The sequence below is a fragment of the Lithobates pipiens genome, unplaced genomic scaffold (assembly GCF_037356315.1).
Source record: "Lithobates pipiens isolate NorthernLeopardFrog02 unplaced genomic scaffold, aLitPip1_a1.2 Scaffold_18, whole genome shotgun sequence".
Classification (NCBI taxonomy): Eukaryota; Metazoa; Chordata; class Amphibia; order Anura; family Ranidae; genus Lithobates; species Lithobates pipiens.
In genome coordinates, this window is record NW_027507758.1 from 60,333,250 (window position 1) to 60,355,723 (window position 22,474).

General features: G+C 45.1%; 1 protein-coding gene across 1 annotated transcript in view; it reads right to left on the reverse strand.

Moving 5' to 3' along the window:
• KCNH1 (potassium voltage-gated channel subfamily H member 1) overlaps window positions 1-22,474 on the reverse strand; it is a 563,287-nt gene that overhangs the window by 446,460 nt on the left and 94,353 nt on the right. The window contains exon 6 of the mRNA XM_077485723.1: window positions 15,287-15,679. Within this exon, the coding sequence (XP_077341849.1) occupies window positions 15,287-15,679 (393 nt within the window). The remainder of the gene's footprint in view (window positions 1-15,286; window positions 15,680-22,474) is intronic.

Genomic DNA, 22,474 nt, shown 5'->3' on the forward strand with positions numbered 1-22,474 from the left:
AATCAGTGCCACCTATTAATACCCACCAGTGCCACCTATCAATGCCCACCAGTGGTGCTAATCAGTGCCTCATCAGTGCTGCCTATCAGTGTCACCTACCAGTGGCCATCACTGCCACCAATCAGTGCCCATCACTGCCAGCTTTCAATGCGCTTCAGTGCTACCTATCAATGCTCCTCAGTAGCACTTACCAATGCCCATCAGTGCCAACCCAACCAGTGCCACCTCAGTGCCCACCAGTGCCACCTCATCAGTGCCCACCAGTGCCACCTATAAGTGCCCACCAGTGCCGCCTTATCAGTGCCCATCAGTGCAGCCTATTAGTGCCCATCAGTGTAGCCTCATCAGTGTACATCAATGAAGTAGAAAAATTACCTGTTTGCGCCAATCAGTTCCACCTGTTAATACCCACCAGTGACACCTATCAATGCCCACTAGTGGTGCTAATCAGTGCCTCACCAGTGCCACCTAGAAGTGCTGCCTATCAGTGTCACCTACCAGTGCCCATCACTGCCACCAATCAGTGCCCTTCACTGTCAGCTTTCCTTGCCATTCAGTGTTACCTATAAATGCCCCTCAGTGCCACCTATCAATGCCCATCAGTGCCACCTACCAGTGCCACCTCTCAGTGCCATCTCTCAGTGCCCACCAGTGCCACCTTATCAGTGCCCATCAGTGCCGCATATCAGTGCCCATCAGTGTAGCCTCATCAGCGTACATCAATGAAGGAGAAAAATTACCTGTTTGCACCAATCAGTGCCACCTATTAATATACACCAGTGCCACCTATGAATGCCCACCAGTGGTGCTAATCAGTGCCTCATCTGTGCCACCTAGCAGTGCTGCCTATCAGTGTCACCTATCAGTGCACATCACTGCCATCTTTCAATGCCCTTCAATGCCACCTATCAATTCCCATCAGTGCCCCCTCTCAGTGCCATCTCTCAGTGCCCACCAGTGCCACCTTATCAGTGCCCATCAGTGTAGCCTCATCAGCGTACATCAATGAAGGAGAAAAATTACCTGTTTGCTAAATTTTATAACAACATTTTAAGTTTTTTTTTCATTTTTTTAACAAAAAGCAAAACACCCGCAGAGGTGATCAAATACCGCCAAAATAAAGCTCTATTTGTGGGGGAAAATGCAAAAAATGTCATTTGGGTGCAGTCTTGTATGACCGCACAATTGTCATTCAAAAAGTGACAGTGTTAAAAGCTGAAAATTGGTCTGGGCAGGAAAGGGGTTTAAGTGCCCGGTAAGCAAGTGGTTAAAAATTTATTTTTTTCTTCTTAAACTTGAAATGTTACCTAAACATTGGATGTAGGATGAATACAGAGCTGCAATAATCGGTGTCTCTTATATCCGCCTGGAGGTTAGCTTTAAAAAAGTTTGCTTTGGTATCTTCAAACTGCCGAGACAATTACAGCAATAAAAGGCTCAATAAAGAGGACTGGGGAATAATGACAAACAACTCCGCATCACATAACATTCATTGCGTACATTTGTAAATCAGAAGCAGCAATGCTATAAACACTTTATTATCAAAAGTATTGGGACGCCTGCCTTTATACACACATGAAATTTAATAGCATCCCAGTCTTAGTCCGTAGGGTTCAGTACTGAGTTGGCCCACCCTTTGCAGCTATAACAGCTTCAACTCTTCTGGGAAGGCTGTCCATAAGGTTTAGGAGTGTGTCTATGGGAATGTTTGACCATTCTTCCAGAAGCACATTTGTGAGGTCAGGCACTGGTGTTGGACGAGAAGGCCTGGCTAACAGTCCGCTCCCAAAGGTGTTCTATCAGGTCAAGGTCAGGACTCTGTGCAGGCCAGTCATGTTCCTCCACCCCAAACTCGCTCATCCATATCTTTATGGAACTTGCTTTGTGTACTGGTGTGCAGTCATGTTGGAACAGGAAGGGGCCATCCCCAAACTGTTCTTACAAAGTTGAGAGCATGAAATTGTCCAAAATGTCTTTGTATGTTGACGTCTTCCCTTCACTAGAACTGAGGAGCCCAAGCCCTGAAAAACAACCCCACACCATAATTCTCCCTTCAGCAAATGATTTGGACCAGTGCACAAAGCAAAGTCCATAAAGACATGGATGAACGAGTTTGGGGTGGAGGAACTTAACTGTCCTGCACAGAGTCCTGACCTCAGCCCAACAGAACACCATTGGAATGAATGAGAGGGGAGACTGCGAGCCAGGCCTTCTTGTCCAACATCAGTGCCTGACCTCACAAATGCACTTCTGGGAGAATGGTGAAACATTCCCATAGGCACACTCCTAATCCTCGTGGGCAGCCTTCCCAGAAGAGTTGAAGCTGTTATACAGTGGCGGCTGGTGCTTTTTTTTCCGGGGGGTTGAAGTGCCCGCCTGCTCTCTTCTGGTCCAGCACTTACCCCATCTAGTTGGCAGGCATTTGTGCAGCAGGTATCCGGGCAGCGGGCATCTGGGCCGTAGCTTCTGAGCCCTCACCTTCTTGCTTCTGCCATGAGTCTCCTCCCCTCCTACCTGTCATCCAATAGGATCGCCTGTCCTTTCAGTCAATTGGGTGATAGGTCTCAGACCCGCTTCCTGATTGGTTGAGCGGAGGATTAGTGTTACAATAGCGAATATTCATTTGCTATTTTAACACACCTGGGTGGGCTGTGAGTGCCCTCTCTGTGCCCAAGTCCACACTATTTTGAAGCCTATTAGAGCTTCTGGCTCTAATCAATGCTTAAAAAAAACACCCCGCCATAGGAATTCATGTGCCCGGCGTTCTGCAAGGAGCCGGATGCATGGATGAGGGGGGGGGGGGCGCTGGATGGGGGTGGTGCCTGTGTGCCTTCAATGGACGGGCTGCCCCTGCTGTTATAGCTGCAAAGGGTGAGCCAATTCAATACTGAACTCTACAGACTAATGCCCTGTACACACGTTTGGACTTTCCGACGACAAAATCCGGCCCAAACTTGTCTTGCATACACACGGTCGCACAAAGTTGTCGAAAAATCCGATCGTTCTGAACGCAGTGACGTAGAACACATACGACGCTACTATAAATGGGCCAGTAGCCAATAGCTTTCATCTTGTAATTTATTCTGAGCATGTGTGGCACTTTGTCCGTCAGAATTGTCTACACACGATTGGAATTTAAACAATCGGATTTTGTTGTCGGAAAATTTTAGATCCAGCTCTCAAACTTTGTGTGTCGGAAATTCCGACGGAAAAGGTCAGATGGAGCCCACACACGATCGGATTTTCCGACAACACGATCCGATCGCACATTTTCCATCAGAAAGTCTGACCGAGTGTACAGGGCATAAGACCCCATACACACTATTAGATTTTCTGCAGATTTTTGTCTTCAGATTTACCAAAACCATATAATATGAGGTCAAACCTTAAGAGTTTCAATGTGTATGCAATCAGGCAGGCCCTTGCACTACATGGTTTTGGTAAATCTGAAGACAAAAATCTGCAGAAAATCTAATAGTGTGTATGGGGTTTAAGACTGGGATGCCATTAAAGTTTATATGCGTGTAAAGGCAAATGTCCCAATACTTTTGGTAATATACTGTACATGGCAAAAGTGTGCGTGGAGTCAAAATGTATTCTTGTGCAAAATATACAAAATCTCATGAAGACACTTATAAAACAGCCCCTAAATAAATCTCAGGACTTTCGCACAGCTACTTTGTTTTCTGGACAGCTTTAGCTCCCTGATTGTTTTTCCTGGAATCGCTCTCTAAATGAAAAAGCTAATTGGCGCGTTCCTATTCCACACCGTGATCATCCAGCCAGAAATTCATATAAAGTTGCGTGTTTCAAAACCACTCAACAAGAAGACATTAGCGGCGGCAGCAGCCTGAACAGATCATTGAGCAGGATGCAAAGTACAGCATGGGGAGAGGCGGACATCTATTCCTCCAGCTCTGGGTGACAGGAGCTTCCCCTGATCTGAGACTGCTTTCTCAAGAGTCCGCTGAACACAATAATTTGGGGCACTTTAGCTGAATTGGCCATTTGAAAATAACAGTTTCAACTGCTGTAATAGACAATGATAAAGAACGATGAAAAACAGGCTGACACCCCAACCTTGACATTAAAGCTTGTTTAATGGCCATGTACAGGATATTTATACAGGATTAGGATTAGGAGATTTCAGGTGGTGTAAACAAGCACTCCTTTTTTTAACCCCTAATGACAAGGTAAAAACAAACCTTAACCACTTTCAGACCGGACAATTTTGCTTTTTTTACTAGTAATGGCGGCGATCAGCGATTTTTATTATGACTGCGACAGAATGGCGGACACATCAGACATTTTTGACACATTTTTGGGACCATTGTCATTTATACAGCAATCAGTGTTATAGAAATGCACTGATTCCTTTGTGAATGACACTGGCAGTGAAGGGGTTAACCAGGGGGTGGCAGTGTAGGGGTTAAGTGTTCCTAAGGGCGTGTTACTAACTGTGGTTGGCTGGGCTTTGTATTAGTGAACACTTATCCTTGCTACAATCACATGGAGAAGAGATCAGTGTCACTTGTTGCTAGGCAGAACGGGGAGATGCTGTTTATAATGGCATCTCCCCGTTCAGCGTCCCTGTGAGACAATCGCGGGTATCCCCGCCGCGATCGGGTCCGCAGGACCCGCGACCGGACTCACAGGGGTCCCAACTGGCACGCAATGGCAGGGCGGCATATAGAAATGGACGCCAATATGCCTGCCCGTGCCATTCTGCCGACGTACATCGGCGTGCGTTGGTCGGGAAGTGGTTAAAGCAGAGTTCCAACTGTATACAATTTTTCTTAAGATGAATATCTTTGGATTAGAATTCATATATATAACTCACGTTTTTAGGATCTATTGCCGCTCGATTGCCGATTTGCAATCAAAAGATATCTTTTATTATTGTCTCCTGACTCTTCCGAAAGACCTAGAATTCCCTGGGGCACACGATTTCCTGAGCTCAGGCCCATCCCATCCCACATGTCCCAACCAATTGTTCCCCTTGTCATGTACCTAGTCATGCCCCCATCGGTCAAGGTTCTCTTTCCCTAGGGAGGGGCTCAAGAGGCCTTCACTATCTTCCGGGATACGGTGCTGCTGAGCGACCAGCATGCGTTCTCACGCATGCGCAGTGTGTTTGACTCGCGGCGCCGTCAACTTCTGACGTTGCCATCACAATGGGTGGGGTCGTCGGAAGTTGACTTAGATAAAGCCCAGGAGTGTGAAACGTATAAGTTACGGTCGCCACGGTTACCTTGAGCTTGCGATCCGCCTAGTTTCCTGGTACATCTCGTTTGCAGCCCTGACCCTGCCTCCCGGCTTCCTGATTAGGTGCGTGCCATCCAGAGTGCCCTCCAGCATGCCAGGTTCCAGCCAGCCTGATCAGTCAGCTTGACTGAGGCCATTTAAAGGCGCGATCTACAATACACCTCCTGGAACACAGAGAGTCTGATATCCTGAATACAGCACCTTATGCCGCATACGCACGACCGGACTTTGCGGCAGACTAGGTCCAATGGAATCTTTCCGTCGGATAGTCCGATTGTGTGTGTGATAGTCCAAATTTTTTAAAAAAAAAATTCTTTTAAAAAATCAGATGGACCTAGAAATAGAACGTTTCAAATCTGTCCAACGGACTCAATTCTTATCGGGAAAACGGTTCGTCTGTATGCTGGTCCAACAGACCAAATACGACGCAAGGGCAGCTATTGGCTACTGGCTATTGAACTTCCTTTTCTAGTCCTGTCGTACCGCATTGTGTTCAAAATTAACGGACTTTCGAATGGACTAAAGTCTGTTCGTGTGTGGGCAAGTCAGTGCGTTCGGAAGTCCGTCGTAACTCCGTCGGGAAGACCATCTGACCTTTTCTGGCGGAATGTCCGGTCGTGTGTATGCGGCATTAGAGAGCAGCATCTCTCCAGCTCTATTTTTCTCCCTGCACATTGAACCATTGGGTCTGCTAATCAGGATCGGAGCTTGGAACACTTGCTGACATTAACCCCTTGTCATCCAGAAGTCATGGTGGTATCGTATATACTAATTTTCGGATCACTTCAACCATGATAATAAGTTGTGCTTATGAAGTTTAATAATTTTATCATATCATTTTATTTTTGGGGTCGTCGGAAGTGCCTGCCCCTGTTGTGATGGCATTGCGTAACTTCCGGTTTCGGAATATCACAACCACGAGCGGCTGCCATCCACACTGACACCTGGGAATTATGGCACAAAACTCCCAGGAGACAGTGCGCCGCCGGATATGACAGACATATCCACGGGTGGCAGAAGCCAGAAACTAAGTGGAAAGCAGCAGTATCTGGGTAAGGAGGCAAAAAAAAAAAAAATGCTTTATCTATATGGTAAAGTAATCATTTAGAGAAAAAGTTCTAATAGTGGGTGGAATTCAGCTTTAATGCTTGAGTGGAGTTTTGCAACTTTGGCATGTCTTATGCCGCGTACACACGGTCGAACTGTTTGACGTACTTAGTCCGTCATACAATCCGACGGACAATCCGTCGTACTTTCCACTGAACGGACTTGACCACACACGGATGCACAAACAGTCCGTCGAACGCTTGCGCAATGACGTGTACAGCACGTACGATGGGACTAGAAATAGGAAGTCCAAGACACAACAAAGCACCCTTCCGCCGTGTAAATCCTTTCTGGGCATGCGCCATTCTTAGTCCGTCGAACTAGCATACTGACGACCGTATTGTCCGCTGAAACCAAAGTACGACGGACAGATTTTCGGAAAAACCGAAATTCTTAGTACTCCGGACTGCACGCTGAAAAAGTCAGCTGAAGCCCACACACGAGCGGATTGTCCGCTGAAATGTGTTTCGACGGACTAAGTACGTCAAACAGTTCGACCGTGTGTACGCGGCATTAGGCTGCTTTCACGCTGAGGTGCTTTGCAGGCGCTAAAGTGCTAAAAATAGTGCCTGCAAAGCGCCCTGAAACAGCCGCTGCTATGTCTCCAGTGTGAAAGCCCCGAGGGCTTTCACACTGGAGCGGTGCGCTTGCAGGGCGGTCAAAAAAGTCCTGCAAGTCGCATCTTTGGAGCGCTGTAGGAGTGGTGTATTTATCGCTCCTAAAGCGCCCCTTCCCATTGAAAACAATGGGGCAGTGCTACAAACCCGCCTGCAAAGTGCCGCTGTAGCGGCACTTTGCGGGCAGTTTTGACCCTTTATTTTTTAGTTTTAACCCCTGCTAGCAGCCGCAGAGCACCGATAAAACGACGGTAAAGCGCCGCTAAATATAGCACTGCTTTACCGCAAGCACGCGCAACGCCCCAGTGTGAAAGTAAAACTTTACATATCTTTGCAAGTACTTCTTTTAAAAGGGGTATTGTGTAATGCAGCTAGCCCCAAAAGCATAGCTCCCAACCAGGGGCGGATCCAGAGTCTAATCTCGGGAGGGGCACTGCTATAAAATATGTTTTTTGGGGGGCAATTTATATGGGAAATGGCTGGTATTGGCGCTTCAATCATTACGGCACCATGGTTGTTATGGTGTCAGGATGATTGAAGCGCATTATTTCTATTAATACATTGTAATATAAAATTAAATGGTTCAACTCACCATAATGCAGAATCAGTGGGAGCCCTGAGGATGTCACTTGCCATGTCGCCTGCCACCAAATGTGGATTGTCACTTGTCACCAAATGCGGATTGTTACTTGCCACGTCACCTGCCACACATTGCGGATTGTCACTTGCCACGTAGCCTGCCACACATTGCAGATTGCCACTTGCCATGTCACCTGCCATACATTGCGGATTGTCACTTGCCACGTCGCCTGCCACCAGATGCGGATTGCCACGTAGCCTGCCACACATTGCGGATTGCCACTTGCCACGTCACCTGCCACACATTGCGGATTGTCACTTGCCAAGTTGCCTGACCCACATTGCGGATTGCCACTTGCCACGTCACCTGCCACACATTGGGGATTGTCACTTGCCACGTCACCTGCCACACATTGCGGATTGTGACTTGCCACGTCACCTGCCACACATTGCGGATTGTCACTTGCCACGTCGCCTGCCACCAGATGCGGATTGCCACGTAGCCTGCCACACATTGCGGATTGCCACTTGCCACGTCACCTGCCACACATTGCGGATTGTCACTTGCCAAGTTGCCTGACCCACATTGCGGATTGCCACTTGCCACGTCACCTGCCACACATTGGGGATTGTCACTTGCCACGTCACCTGCCACACATTGCGGATTGTCACTTGCCACGTTGCCTGCCACACATTGCGGATTGCCACTTGCCACGTCACCTGCCACACATTGCGGATTGTCACTTGCCACGTTGCCTGCCACACATTGCGGATTGCCACTTGCCACGTCACCTGCCACACATTGCGGATTGTCACTTGCCACGTTGCCTGCAACATATTGCGGATTGCCACGTAGCCTGCCACACATTGCGGATTGTCACTTGCCACGTCACCTGCCACACATTGCGGATTGTCACTTGCCACGTCAACTGCCACACATTACGGATTGTCACTTGCCACGTCACCTGCCACACATTGCGGATTGCCACTTGCCACGTAGTCTGCCACACATTGCGGATTGCCACTTGCCACGTAGCCTGCCACACATTGCGGATTGTCACCTACTGGTGGTCTTTTGTTGGATTACAGAGTGAACATAGGCAGCAGAGAGATGATGCAATCTCTCTGCTGCACACAGCTTCCTACACAGTGAGGGCGGAACTGGAGGGATGCAGGGCAGTGAGAGATGATGTCATCTCCCTGCTCCCCTGCCTGCTGGCTTCCTGATTGGCCAGCAGCCCTCCTAAGCCGCCCAGCTGCCCCCCCCCTCACCCGTCCACTCAGCGCGGGTACCCGCGGAACCGGCCGCGCGGGTACCCGCGGAACCGGCCGCGATTGGAGCCGCGGAACCGGCCGCGGGTACCCGCGGAACCGGCCGCGATTGGACCCGCGGAACCGGCCCGCGGGTACCCGCGGAACCGGCCGCGATTGGACCCGCGGAACCGGCCGTTCTGTCATCAGCTGGCGGTATTCTCTGAGGGGGCAATTGACCCGTTGCCCCCCCCCTGGATCCGCCCCTGCTCCCAACTGTCCCTGATTTCGAGGGACTGTCCCTGATCTGGAGCAATGTCCCTCTGTCCCTCTTTCCCCGTCATTTGTCCCTCATTTTAGTCTTTTTATCTTTATCTTTATCTGTACTTTTTATCTTTCAAAAAGTGTTTCCCAGTGCTAAACCTATCATCCAAATTCTAAATTGCTGCATGTGTAAATTTTAAAAGCCAATATAAAGGAATATTAGTAGTAAAAAAAAGCCCCTGTGGATTTAAAGTGGTGTTGCCACCAAAAAAGAAAAAATTGTTTAAAATTCTTAAAAAAAAAAAAAAAAAAAAAAATTGGAATTTTTTTTTTTACGCACATCTAAATACCTGTTGCTAGGGGGTCCCTCGTAGTCTGCCTTCTTCCTTGCCCGGGCTGGTGACATCACTTCCCCTCGCGCCGCACTGTCATCTGGGACCTGTCACGTGTTCCAGATGACTGTGCGGCGTATCACGGCGCCCCGCGCCACTCGCACATGCGCAGTGGGTGCCCGGCTGTGAAGCCCCAGCCGGGTGCCCACAGTACGAATGACGGCGCCACGAGCGGAGCGGGGAACAAGGGGGGGCTTCATTCCCCTGAATTGCTGGACCCTGGGACAGGTAAGTGTCCGATTATTAAAAGTCAGCAGCTGCAGTATTTGTAGCTGCTCACTTTTAATTTTTTTTTTTTTTAGGGGCACCCCACTTTAAGGAACTTTTTTTGGTTAATTCTCGTCTAAGGGGGTGTGGCAGGGGAGCGTGTTCTATGCCTACCTATGTTTGCTAGTAGATGCCCCTCATTTCCATCTCGAAATGTTGTGAGGTATGCCCACAAGTATTGAAGAGTTTATAGTGCCAGTGACCCAGAGTACGGAAACCAGGCACTGGCTTTTCCAAAGTAGACAAAGTGCCAGTAGAGCTCTGGGAAATTCCCATGGAGATGCAACCAAAGGGTGCCCAATGGCAGCATGTTCTTTCAAGCGGAGGTCCACCCTAAAGTGGACCTTCCGCTCATTGGAATCCTCCCCCCCTCCGGCGCCACAATTGGCACCTTTCAGGGGGGAGGGGGGTGCAGATACCTGTACAGTACAGGTATCTACACCCACTTCCGGCGTAGATTCTGCAGAAGGTACGCCCCTTTCCGCAGAATCTACACCCCTTTCCGAAAGTCCCCCGCTGCCTGCTGGGAAACACACGGATCCCAGAGACAGCGGGGACCATCCTTATTGCGCAGCGCGACTCGCGCATGCGCAGTAGGGAACCGGGAAATCAAGCCGAAAGGCTCCACTTCCTGATTCCAATACATAAGATGGGGGCGGCAGCACTCGAGAGACGATCGAGAGATCGGCTTCGGGTGCCGACATCGCGGGCGCGCTGGGCAGGTAAGTTTTACTATTTTAAAAGTCAGCAGCTGCAGTATTTGTAGCTGCTGACTTTTAAAAAAAAAAAACGGCGGAACTCCCGGCGGACTCCCGCTTTAACATGGTGTTAACGATAGACAAATCTTATGATGAAAAGGAAGTATGATAATGATATGAGAATTAGACCCAGATGTGCTGAGCAGTACTAGGTAGGGAAAGAAGTCTGAAAAGGGTGCAGTGCTAACCACATGGGGGAGTGGGAGCATCAATGTTTGGACCTACAGTGGATATAAAAAGTCTACACACCCCTGTTAAAATGTCAGGTGATTAAAAATGAGACAAAGATAAATCATTTCAGAACTTTTTCCTTTAAAGTGGATGTAAACCCTTACAAACCACTTTGACCTACAGGTAAGCCTAGATTAAGGCTTACCTGTAGGTCCAAGAAATATCTTCTAAACCTACACAGTTTAGGAGATATTTGCCAAAACACAGGCACCGCTGTCTAGGAGCACTGAGCGCGCTGCTGTCAACAGCGATATGCCACGAGTGGCAGCTCCCGTGCGTAAGCGCGGGAGTGATGTCATTGCGGCTTCGTCGAATGACAGCGGCGGAGCAGAGAGACCCACCAAGAAGATGGATGCGGCGGACTACAGGGGACAGCGGCGACTTTGCTGGCTCCTGTGTCAGGTAAGTGACAGATAATGGACTACTATGCGATGCATAGTAGTCCATTATGCTTTGCCTTTGCAGGGAATGAAAGAGGAAGTAAACCCATCAGGGTTGACTTCCTCTTTAATGTTACCTATGAACTGTACAGTTGAACAACAAACTGAAATCTTTTATGGGGAGGGAAGTAAAAATAAAGAAAAAAATAATAATATGGCTGCATAAGTGTGCACACCCTTAAACTAATACTATGTTGAAGCACCTTTTTATTTTATTACAGCACTCAGTCTTTTTGGGTATAAGTCTATCAGCATGGGACATCTTGACTTATTTGGCAATATTTGTCCACTCATCTTTGCAAAAAAAAAAAACAAATCTGTCAGATTGTGAGGGCATCTCTTGTGCACAGCCCTCCTCAGATAATCTCACAGATTTTCAATCAGATTCAGGTCTGGGCTCTGGCTGGGCCATTCCAAAACTTGAATCTTCTTCTGGTGAAGCCATTCCTTTGTTGATTTGAATATATGCTTTGGGTCGTTATGATGAAAGATGAGGTTCATCTTTATGTTCAGCTTTCTAGCAGAAGCCTGAAGGTTTTGTGCCAATATTGACTGGTATTTGGAACTGTTCATAATTCCCTCTACTTTGAAAGCATGATGCTGCCACCACCATGCTGCACAGTGGGTATGGTGTTCTTTTGGTGATGTGCAGTGTTGTTTTTGCGACAAATATATCTTTTGGAATTCTGGCCAAAATGTTCAACCTTGGTTTAATCAGACCATAACACATTTTCCCACATGCATTTGGGAGACTTCAGATGTGTTTTTGCAAAATTTAGCTGGGCTTGGATGTTTTTCTTCATAAGTAACAGCTTCCATCGTGCCACTCTACCCCATAGACCAGACATGAAGAATATGGGAGATTGTTGCCACATGTACCACACAGCCAGTACTTGCCAGATATTCCTGCAGCTCCTTTAGTGCTGCTGGAGGCCCCTTGGCTGCCTCCCTGACCAGTTTTCTTCAAATTTTTTCATCCATTTTGGAGAGACGTCCAGTTCTTGGTAATGTTACTGTTGTGCCTTATTTTCTAAACTTGATGATTACTGTCTTCACTGTGTTCCATGCTATATCTAATGCCTTGGAAATTCTTTTGTACCCTTCTCCTGACAGATACCTTTTAACATGAGATCCCTCTGATGCTTTGGAAGCTCTCTGCAGACCATGGCTTTTGTTGTAGAATGCAACTAAGAAAATCTCAGGAAAGACCTACTAGAACAGCTGCACTTTATTTGGGGTTAATCAGAGGCAAATGATGGCAGGTGTGTACTGACTCCTATTCTTCCTTACCATTAGTCTCCTACTTCTGAAATTATTTATCTTTGTTTAATTTTTAGACTTTTCATATACACTGTATATTCAGAGATTTTGCTCAGGACCTTTTAAAGAAAAAGGAGCCCTAGAAACCTTGGTACATGGAGGCTCAGGATATGAGTAAGGGTCTAATGATATGTGGTGAGTTCAGTAGCGTAAAAACGACATTGAAGTATGGAAAGATGAGATGTAAATCCTAATCACATTGTGGTTGCTTTTAAAATTTGAGGATCAACCATATAAGAAATATAGTAGTAAGTCTTTAGAAGAGTAGTCAAAAGTCACTCGCCTATGGGAGACTAAGGCCCCTTTCACACTGGGGCGGTGCGAGCGTCGGCGGTAAATCGGCGCTATTTTTTAGCGCCGCTTTAATGCCATTTTAACCCCCGCTAGCGGCCAAAAAAGGGTTAAAACCGCCCGCAAAGCAGCCACTGCCCCATTGATTTCAATGGGTAGGAGCGGTTTAGGAGCGGTGAATACTCCCCTCCTTCACCACTCCAAAGATGCAGCTAGCAGGACTTTTTTCACAGTCCTGCCAGCGCACCGCTCCAGTGTGAAAGTCCTCCGGCTTTCACACTGGAGTTAAAGGGGCCGGTTTTTTCAGGCGCTACACAGGCGCTATTTTTAGCGCTGTATCGCCTGAAAACCTCCCCAGTGTGAAAGGGGCCTTAGGGATTGATTTACTAAAGCTGGAGAGTGCAAAATCTGGTACAGCTGTGCGTGATAGCCAATCGGCTTCTAACTTCCGCTTGTTCAATTAAGCTTTGAAAAAATAAAAAGTGGAAGCTGATTGGTTTCTTCGCAGAGCTGCACCAGATTTTACACTCTCCAGTTTTACTAAATCAGCTTAGACACAAATCTGCAGGAGACCAGCCAAGAGGCTGCTTACTGCAGAAAATAGAATGGATGTTCTTAGAAGTGTGATGGGAAATGCATTGTTGAATAGAAGGAGGTCCATAAAGAAATGGATGAGCGAGTTTGGGGTGGAGGAACTTGACTGGCCTGCACAGTCCTGACCTCAACCCAATATAACACCTTGAATTATGAATGACGAATTAGAACAGAGACTGTGAGTGAGGCCTTCTCATCCAACATCAGTGCCTGACCTCACAAATGTGTTTCTGGAAGAATTGTGAAACATTCCCATGGACACACTTCTAAACCTTGTGGACAGCCCTCCCAGAAGAGTTGAAGCTGTTATACTGCAAAGGGTGGGCCAACTCAATATTTAACCCTACGGACTAAGGCCTGGTTCACACCATTATCCATTTTGTAGTAAATTTTTTGTTTTGCAGAAACACACTACAGTTCATTTAACATGTTTTGCTATCGGTCATGTTCACATCAATGCATTTTATGGATAGGGCCAGGGGATTTTCTTCTGGTTTTTGGTTCCATGGACTTCAATGGATCAAAAATGTGTATTAAAAAATGCAAAATGCACCTGGAATATGCCAACTGCAACCTGCATAGGTGTGAATCAGGCCTAAGACTGGAATAGTTTTGACAATATAGTGTATGTGGCAATGAGGATAAGGCAGCTCCGTGCTACCGCATATACATTTTTATCGGAAACGTTGTTATTGACAGAAGATTGGATATTTCTTTGCACCCTTCAGTGGAGTGCCACACCTTAAAGTATAACTAAAGGCAAAACTTGTTTGTGGAGAGGAATAAGAACACCTGTTCATTTTTATTGCTGTCTGTGCCCCCCTAAGGCTGCTTTCACACTGAGGCGCTTTACAGGCGCTATAGCGTTAGCAATAGCAAAATGCCTGTAAAGTGCCTCTCCTCCAGTGTGAAAGCCTGAGTGCCCACCTGTCAGTGCCCATAAGTGCGGCATATTAGTGCCTCCTCATCAGTGCCACCTAATCAGTGCCAGTAAGTGCCGCCTCATCAGTGCCCATAAGTGCCACCTCATCAATGCCCACCAGTTCAGCCTATCAGTGCCCATCAGTGCCGCCTCATCAGCGCACATCACTGACGGTGAAAAATTACTTAGTTACAAAATTTACTGACAGAAAAAAGGCCTTTTTTTGTAAAAAAAAAAAAAAAACAGCAGTGATTAAATACCACCAAAAGAAAGCTCCATTTGTGTGAAGAAAATGATAAAAAATTTGTTTGGGTACAGTGTAGTATGACCACGCAATTGTCATTCAAAGTGTGACAACGCTGAAAGCTGAAAAATGGCCTGGGCAGGAAGGGGGTGAAAGTGCCCTGTAGGCAAGTGGTTAAAATAGAAATGAAAGGCAAATCATCTGTGTCTATATATATATATATATATATATCATTATAAATACCTTTATTTTTATTTATTTTTAAAAGTGATCACATACCCTCTGTTTTCAGCTACATAAGGAGCTCAAAAAGCTATGGGAGAAAACAGAAACAGCAGTACACTGGTCTTCCCAGTAAATCATGAAGTGAACTGGTCTTACCAGTAAATGGGGTGTCAGGAAAAGTCTGATCGTTGGAGTTCCCAGCACAGCCAGAAAACTGACCATGCTGTGCTCTCATGCCTAACGTGGGCAGTTTATGATAGGAGTGACTAGCAGGAACACCAGGGATTCCGCACAAAGGAAGCAATACAAAGAGAACAGCATACCTTTTCATACAAGTACGTGGTATAGCAGGGACATATCAAGAATAGGAAATGTTGGGTTTAGATATTCTTAAAGATGTTATTTTGTTTAGCATTTCTGCTTTAGAATGACAACTCCATGACAGTTTCACTTCATGATTCAGTTACTGCATTTGGAACCTGGAGCATACATATTTCAAAATAACTAAACATTACTGACCTCATCCACGTTTTCAAAGGCATTGATGACATCATACGGCAAACAGGACAAGAGATCGATGACAAACCACGTCTTCAAGTAGTTCATTCGTATTAACTTTGGGTCCGAAATAACTTCCCCAGCGGGCCCAACAAAGGTAGTGTGAAAATTAAGCACGATATCCACCAGAAAAATGACATCCACGATGCTGTCCACCACCAGCCAGGCCACGTTGTTCTGTTTGGTTTTGAAGGAGACATTGTAAGGGACGAGGATAGCAGTGTAAAACGTTAATATCAAGATGACCCAATCCCAGGTGGTTTTAAAAACACAATAATGAAGAATGATATGAGGAGGGGTCTTCGGGGCTTCTTGTTTGTATTGTGGAAGAATCTCTGAACCGAGCTGCAGCACCTAGAAGATAAAATGGATAATGATAAAATATTGCACTGGACTTATTTTCACCAATATAATCTACTTTGTGGGCCAATCACCAAGCACCAGCTCTGTCATATACTGTAAGAGGAAAAGAAGTCAAGGTTAGAAAAACAATCCTGAAGCCACAATCGTATTAAGGGGTAAATATTAAAAAAAAAGGGGTCAAAAATTGCCCTTTATTGGACTTTAGAGGCAAGATGGACGATTGCATAATAAAATCTATTTTATTGGTAACAATTAATCGCAAAAAGAGCAAGTATCAAAAGAATAAAAAAAAAACACAGAAAATGAACGCACAATAGACATAGGTGTATGGTGTGAACAAAATGTTGACATCATATAGACAGCAGTGAGCCCTAGACATGTGCATTCGTTTTCGTCCGAATGCATTTATGTCCGAATTTCAGCTATTTTCGTTTTCGTTTTGACAAACGATAACGAAAGCACAAAATCCGAAAAACGAAAGATCCGACATAAATAAATGCTTTATTTTCGTTTTCATTGTTACAACAGTTCGATATAGAATAGGAGATTCGACATGACTCTGACAACAATCTGTGTCTATAGAACCTGTGGTCGAATGTGCCTAACCTTACCTCTATTAGTCCAAGATTATATAGAGAAAATATTCGACAGAGAAAAAAGATTTGACAGAGAGAAAAGATTCTGCAAGTTACTGTCCTAAAAAGTGTTTGGGGACCCGGGTCCTGCCCCAGGGGACATGTATCAATGCAAAAAAAAGTTTTAAAAACGGCCGTTTTTTCGGGAGCAGTGATTTTAATAATGATTAAAGTGAAACAATAAAAGTGTAATATTCCTTTAAATTTCGTAGGGGGGGGGGGGTTGTCTATAGTATGCCTGTGAAGGGGCGCATGTTTTCGTGCTTAGAATTGTCCCTGCACAAAGTGTCATTTATGCAGGAAAAAAAGTCCTTTAAAATCACTCGCAGCTATTATGAATTGTCGGCTCCGTAATACAGAGAACACTCATTGAAAGTCATTGATAAAAAAATAAATAAATAAATTTAAAAAAAAGCGTGGGGGTCCCCCAAATTCAATTACCAGGCCCTTCAGGTCTGGTATGGATATTAAGGGGAACCCTGCCTCAAATTTAAGAAAAAATTTGACGTGGGGTTCCCCCTAAATATCCATAACCAGACCCTTCAGGTCTGGTATGGATATTAAGGGGAACCCCGCATCAAATTTTAAAAAAAATTGACGTGGGGGTCCCCCTAAAAATCCATACCAGACCCTTTATCCGAGCACGCAACCTGGCAGGCCGCAGGAAAAGAGGGGGGGACAAGAGAGCGGCCCCCCCTCCCTCCTGAACCGTACCAGGCCACATGCCCTCAACATTGGGAGGATGCTTTGGGGGTCCGTGACCCCTCAAAGCACCTTGTCCCCATGTTGATAAGGACAAGGGCCTCATCCCCACAACCCTGGCCGGTGGTTGTGGAGGTCTGCGGGCGGGGGGCTTATCAGAATCTGGAAGCCCCCTTTAACAAGGGGACCCCCAGATCCCGGCCCCCCCTGTTTGAAATGGTAAGGGGGGTACAAAAGTACCCCTACCATTTCACAAAGAAAGTGTAAAAAATGGTTAAATAAAACAAACACACTTTTGAAAAATTCCTTTATTAAAAATAAAAAAATAAAAAAAAGATTCCAGCGGCGGTAATCCACTCTTGCTATCCAGCGACGGACGGTCATCTCTCCAGCGATGTCTCATGTCATCCAGCGCAGCGATCCTCCATCCTTCTTCTGTCTCCTCCACGGAGACACTGCAGGCATTCCGGCGGCTGACGTTTCTTATATACGGAGGGCGGGGCCACCCGTCACCTGACCCCGCCCCCCCTCTGACGCAAGGGGAAACCCGGGGTTCCCTGTGACGTAGGGGTGACCCGCACCCCTCTGATGTAACACAGGCAGGTTTCCGTTACATCAGAGGGGGGCGGGGTCACCCATACGTCACGGGGAACCCCGGGTTTCCCCTTGCGTCAGAGGGGGGCGGGGTCAGGTGACGGGTGGCCCCGCCCTCCGTATATAAGAAACGTCAGCCGCCGGAATGCCTGCAGTGTCTCCGTGGAGGAGACAGAAGAAGGATGGAGGATCGCTGCACTGGATGACATGAGACATCGCTGGAGAGATGACCGTCCGTCGCTGGATAGCAAGAGTGGATTACCGCCGCTGGAATCTTTATTTTTTTAATAAAGGAATTTTTCAAAAGTGTGTTTGTTTTATTTAACCATTTTTTACACTTTCTTTGTGAAATGGTAGGGGTACTTTTGTACCCCCTTACCATTTCAAACAGGGGGGGGGCCGGGATCTGGGGGTCCCCTTGTTAAAGGGGGCTTCCAGATTCTGATAAGCCCCCCGCCCGCAGACCTCCACAACCACCGGCCAGGGTTGTGGGGATGAGGCCCTTGTCCTCATCAACATGGGGACTGGGGACTGAGTGGCCTGGTACGGTTCAGGAGGGAGGGGGGCCGCTCTCTCGCCCCCCCTCTTTTCCTGCGGCCTGCCAGGTTGCGTGCTCTGATAAAGGGTCTGGTATGGATTTTTAGGGGGAACCCCACGTCAATTTTTTTTTAAATTTGACGCGGGGTTCCCCTTAATATCCATACCAGACCTGAAGGGCCTGGTAATTGAATTTGGGGGACCCCCACGCTTTTTTATTTATTTATTTATTTATTTTTTTATCAATGACTTTCAATGAGTGTTCTCTGTATTACGGGAGCCGACAATTCATTATAGCTGCGAGTGATTTTAAAGGACTTTTTTTCCTGCATAAATGACACTTTGTGCAGGGACAGTTCTAAGCACGGGAAACATGCGCCCCTTCACAGGCACACTATAGACAACCCCCCCCCCCCCCCTACGAAATTTAAAGGAATATTACACTTTTATTGTTTCACTTTAATCATTATTAAAATAACTGCTCCCGAAAAAACGGACGTTTTTAAAACTTTTTTTTGCATTGAAACATGTCCCCTGGGGCAGGACCCGGGTCCCCAAACACTTTTTAGGACAGTAACTTGCAAATTAGCCTTTAAAATTAGCACTTTAGATTTTGAACGTTGGAGTCCCATAGACTTTAATAGGGTTCTAAAGTATGCTATATAGTTAGCTCCGTTGAATCTTCTTTATACATTCGACAGACACCAAAAGCCTTCCAAGACAGATTCGACCGTAATTCATGTGGATTTTCAGACGAATGCAATTTTTGAACGAAAAACGAAATAAATAAAAACGAATTTCGGGAGTAACTAAATAAATTAAGTTTTCGGACGAAAACGAAATTCCGAAACGAAATATTTTACTCTGCACATGTCTAGTGAGCCCCTGTGAATCAACTTGTTTCGCTGTTTTGCTTCGTCAGGACACAGGGGTTGTTGAAAGGAACACTATCTTGTCAGCATAAAAATATCCGTAGATGGAAACCTCCCAAATAGACCTCAAACATTGCCGTGTAGATACGATAGCCTAATTTCCAAATACTAGTAACCATATGGTGAGTAGCTCAAAAGCTGTCACTTCATGCAAAATTATATTATATATAATATATATATATGTATGTATATTTAACAAAAACATAGGTATGTCCTTCTCAATATGAACAACAGCCTCCCCTGCAACTAGCAGATATAAACAGGGCTGCACAAAGTCCAAAGGCCTCTCAAAACAGCCATGAATGAATGACACGTAGTTTGTTATACCCCCCCAGGGAAGCATCTACCCTGGGTGTTTGAGAGGCCTTTGGACTTTGTGCCACCCTGTTTATATCTGCTAGTTGCAGGGGAGGCTGTTGTTCATATTGAGAAGGACATACCCATGTTTTTGGTAAATATATATACCACTGGTACTGTAGATAAAATACATTTTTTTTAAGGCTATGTTTATACCCCCCCCCCTCCTTTTTTCCCTCTTCTCACCGTCTACCATCTATGAATGATATTATTTCAATCATTTTGCATGGAATGACAGCTTTTGAGCTACTCACCATATGGTCACTAGTATTTGGAAATTAGGTTATCTTATCTACACGGTGTGTCCTGACAAAGCAAAACAGTGAAACGCGTTGACGCACAGGGGCTCACTGCTGTCTATATGGTGTCAACATTTTGTTCATGCCATACACCTATGTCTATTGTGTGTTAATTGTCTGTGTTTTTTTTATTCTTTTGATACTTGCTCTGTTTGCGATTGTTACCAATAAAATATATTTTATTATACAATCGTCCATCTTGCCTCTAAAGTCTGATCTAGGGCCATTTTTGGCCCCTTTTTTTCTAGGAAAGGAAGTAAGTCACATGCTCCTCCATACCCAGAAACACTGGATATTTTCTTTTCTCCTTGCGGCTAAAGAGAGTGATGAGGGGAAGTAGAAAATATCACTAAAAATGTCAGCAGTATTGTATAGATTGCCTATAGATGCCTGAACATACCTTTCACAACCTACAGATTCCTTGATGCTGTACTTTGCAAATACCAACTTGGGCAACCCCTCCAGCCTCCTGGACCTGCATTGGTCAGTGGGACCATCTATCCAAGTTATAGACCAGCAATGAGAAGCAGGACTAGGTAGATTGAAACTGAACTTCAGGAACTGAAGTCAACATTTACACATTAATCACCTTGGGTCACAAGGCTCCTAAAGTGCTATGGATGGTCACTTAAAGAGTAACCACATGTTTTGCTAAGAAAACAATCCCCTCTGGGTTATTAATGCCCACTGCAATGAGTTTAGCAAAATTTGTAGCAGATTTCTAACTTTTGTTGCTCTTAAGAAATAGCTGTTTGTTTCACTTTGCAGACTGATCCTGAATGGAAGGGTCTGGTTCATTATAATCACCTGGTGCACGTTTGGTGTTCCAATGAGGAAAGCTGCAGTGTCTGCATCCCTTTAGAAATATTTAACCCTTAGGGAGCATCTCACCAAAACTACAATTTTTACCTAAAATTTGACTTGTATCTTAGTGTAGAATTCAGGGAAAATCAGTGAGCCAATCACATAAACTGGAAATTACATTTCTGGGGAGGGGCTTTACGCCAACAGTAGAGAATGCCTCCAGGTTGCCACAATGCATTGAAATTTACTGAAAATTACAGCGGCTTCAGATTGAAATGGACAAGTAATAAAAAAAAATTAATTACAATATGGCCTGCATAGCAGTTGTATACACTATATAACTTTATTCATTTGCTTTTTTTTCCACAAAAGTGGAGTTACCCTTTAAGATACATTAGGGATCCTTAGGCACATCCAATATATCTCGCTGAAAGCTGACATACTACAGATTTAATACTAATACTTTTTAATACTATTTCTGTTACTGAAACATTCTCTGAAGTTTCTTAAAAACAACGCGAAGGAAGGAAGAGGAGCCACTCCTCTGACTCATTTAGTTTTGTGTGTAAAGTTTAGCTTGAGTTACTGAGCTTTCTGAACAACAGCCTTTCTTCTGTAAAGCAGGTAAGGGCACTCAGGAAAACATGAAAAAAAAAAAAAAACCTTGAGCGCCACCTTCTGGTGGAAAATGAAAATATAACATTTTCATATTCAGCATTTTATACTTACCTTTCTACAAGCAAATAATGCTTAGTAAAGTTATTAAAGTGGTTGTAAACCCTGTACTACCACTTTTACCTACAGGTAAGCCTATAATAGGGCTTACCTGTAGGTACCATGAATATCTCCTAAAATTGCACCGTTTAGGAGATATTCACCATATACGCTTGCACCAACGTCATCAACATTTGCACACTTTAGAAATGTCTCAATCGTGCCATTTCTAAAGGGCTCGCACGCCCTTTGCGCTGGAGTGACGTCATCACGGCTCCAGCCAATCACAGCACTGGAGCCTGTGAACCCGGAAATAACTCCAGGAGACGTTGCCAGTCACAGCGGTGTACGGGGACTGCTGCAACAGCTTCGATCTAAGGTAAGTATTTCATAATGAGCTAGTATCTGATGCATACTAGCTCATTATGCCTTTGTCTTGCAGGTTTCTTTTTTTTTTCTTCTTTTTTGGTGGGTTTACAAGCACTTTAAATACAACAAAACATATTCAAAATCATTATATAGTCCCCTTTAAAGAGCTGTGAATGATGCCTATTTTTTATAGTTTACTGAATGAGGTAAACAGATGTAGATTAATCAGGTGTATAAAGAACATTCTAAATTCTCTCTAGAATAATCTATGCCAATTTATACTGCTCTAAAAGCCTTTCTCGCTAATGACCCCAACCTAATACTGATCTATAAGCAGACATGCACTCTTATGAGTTTGCATGGAGAACTAATATCTTGCAAACTGTAAACAGTCAATATCTCATTAATCTGTATAATGGCATAATCAATTGGATAAAGAGCTGCATACATTTTACATGATGTAGTGAAATGTGTTCTTGTGATTTGTGCCGCAGAAAATACAGAGAGATCCGTGTTGTGTTTGTTTTATTCAGGACTGCAGTTGAAGCTGGAATGAGATTTTAGGGTGCTCAAAAACAAGAGTGGTAAAAAGCCCCCCACATATCCCCCTTAGGGGGATAATTAAATAGAAAGATATAAATAGATTAGATACAGTTGTGCTCATAAGTTTACATACCCTGGCAGAATTTATGATTTCCTGGCCATTTTTCAGAGAATATGAATGATAACACAAAAACTTTTCTTTCACTCATGGTTAGTGTTTGGCTGTAGCCATTTATTAACAATCAACTGTGTTTATTCATAATGACAACAGGAACTACCTAAATGACCATGTTTAAAAGT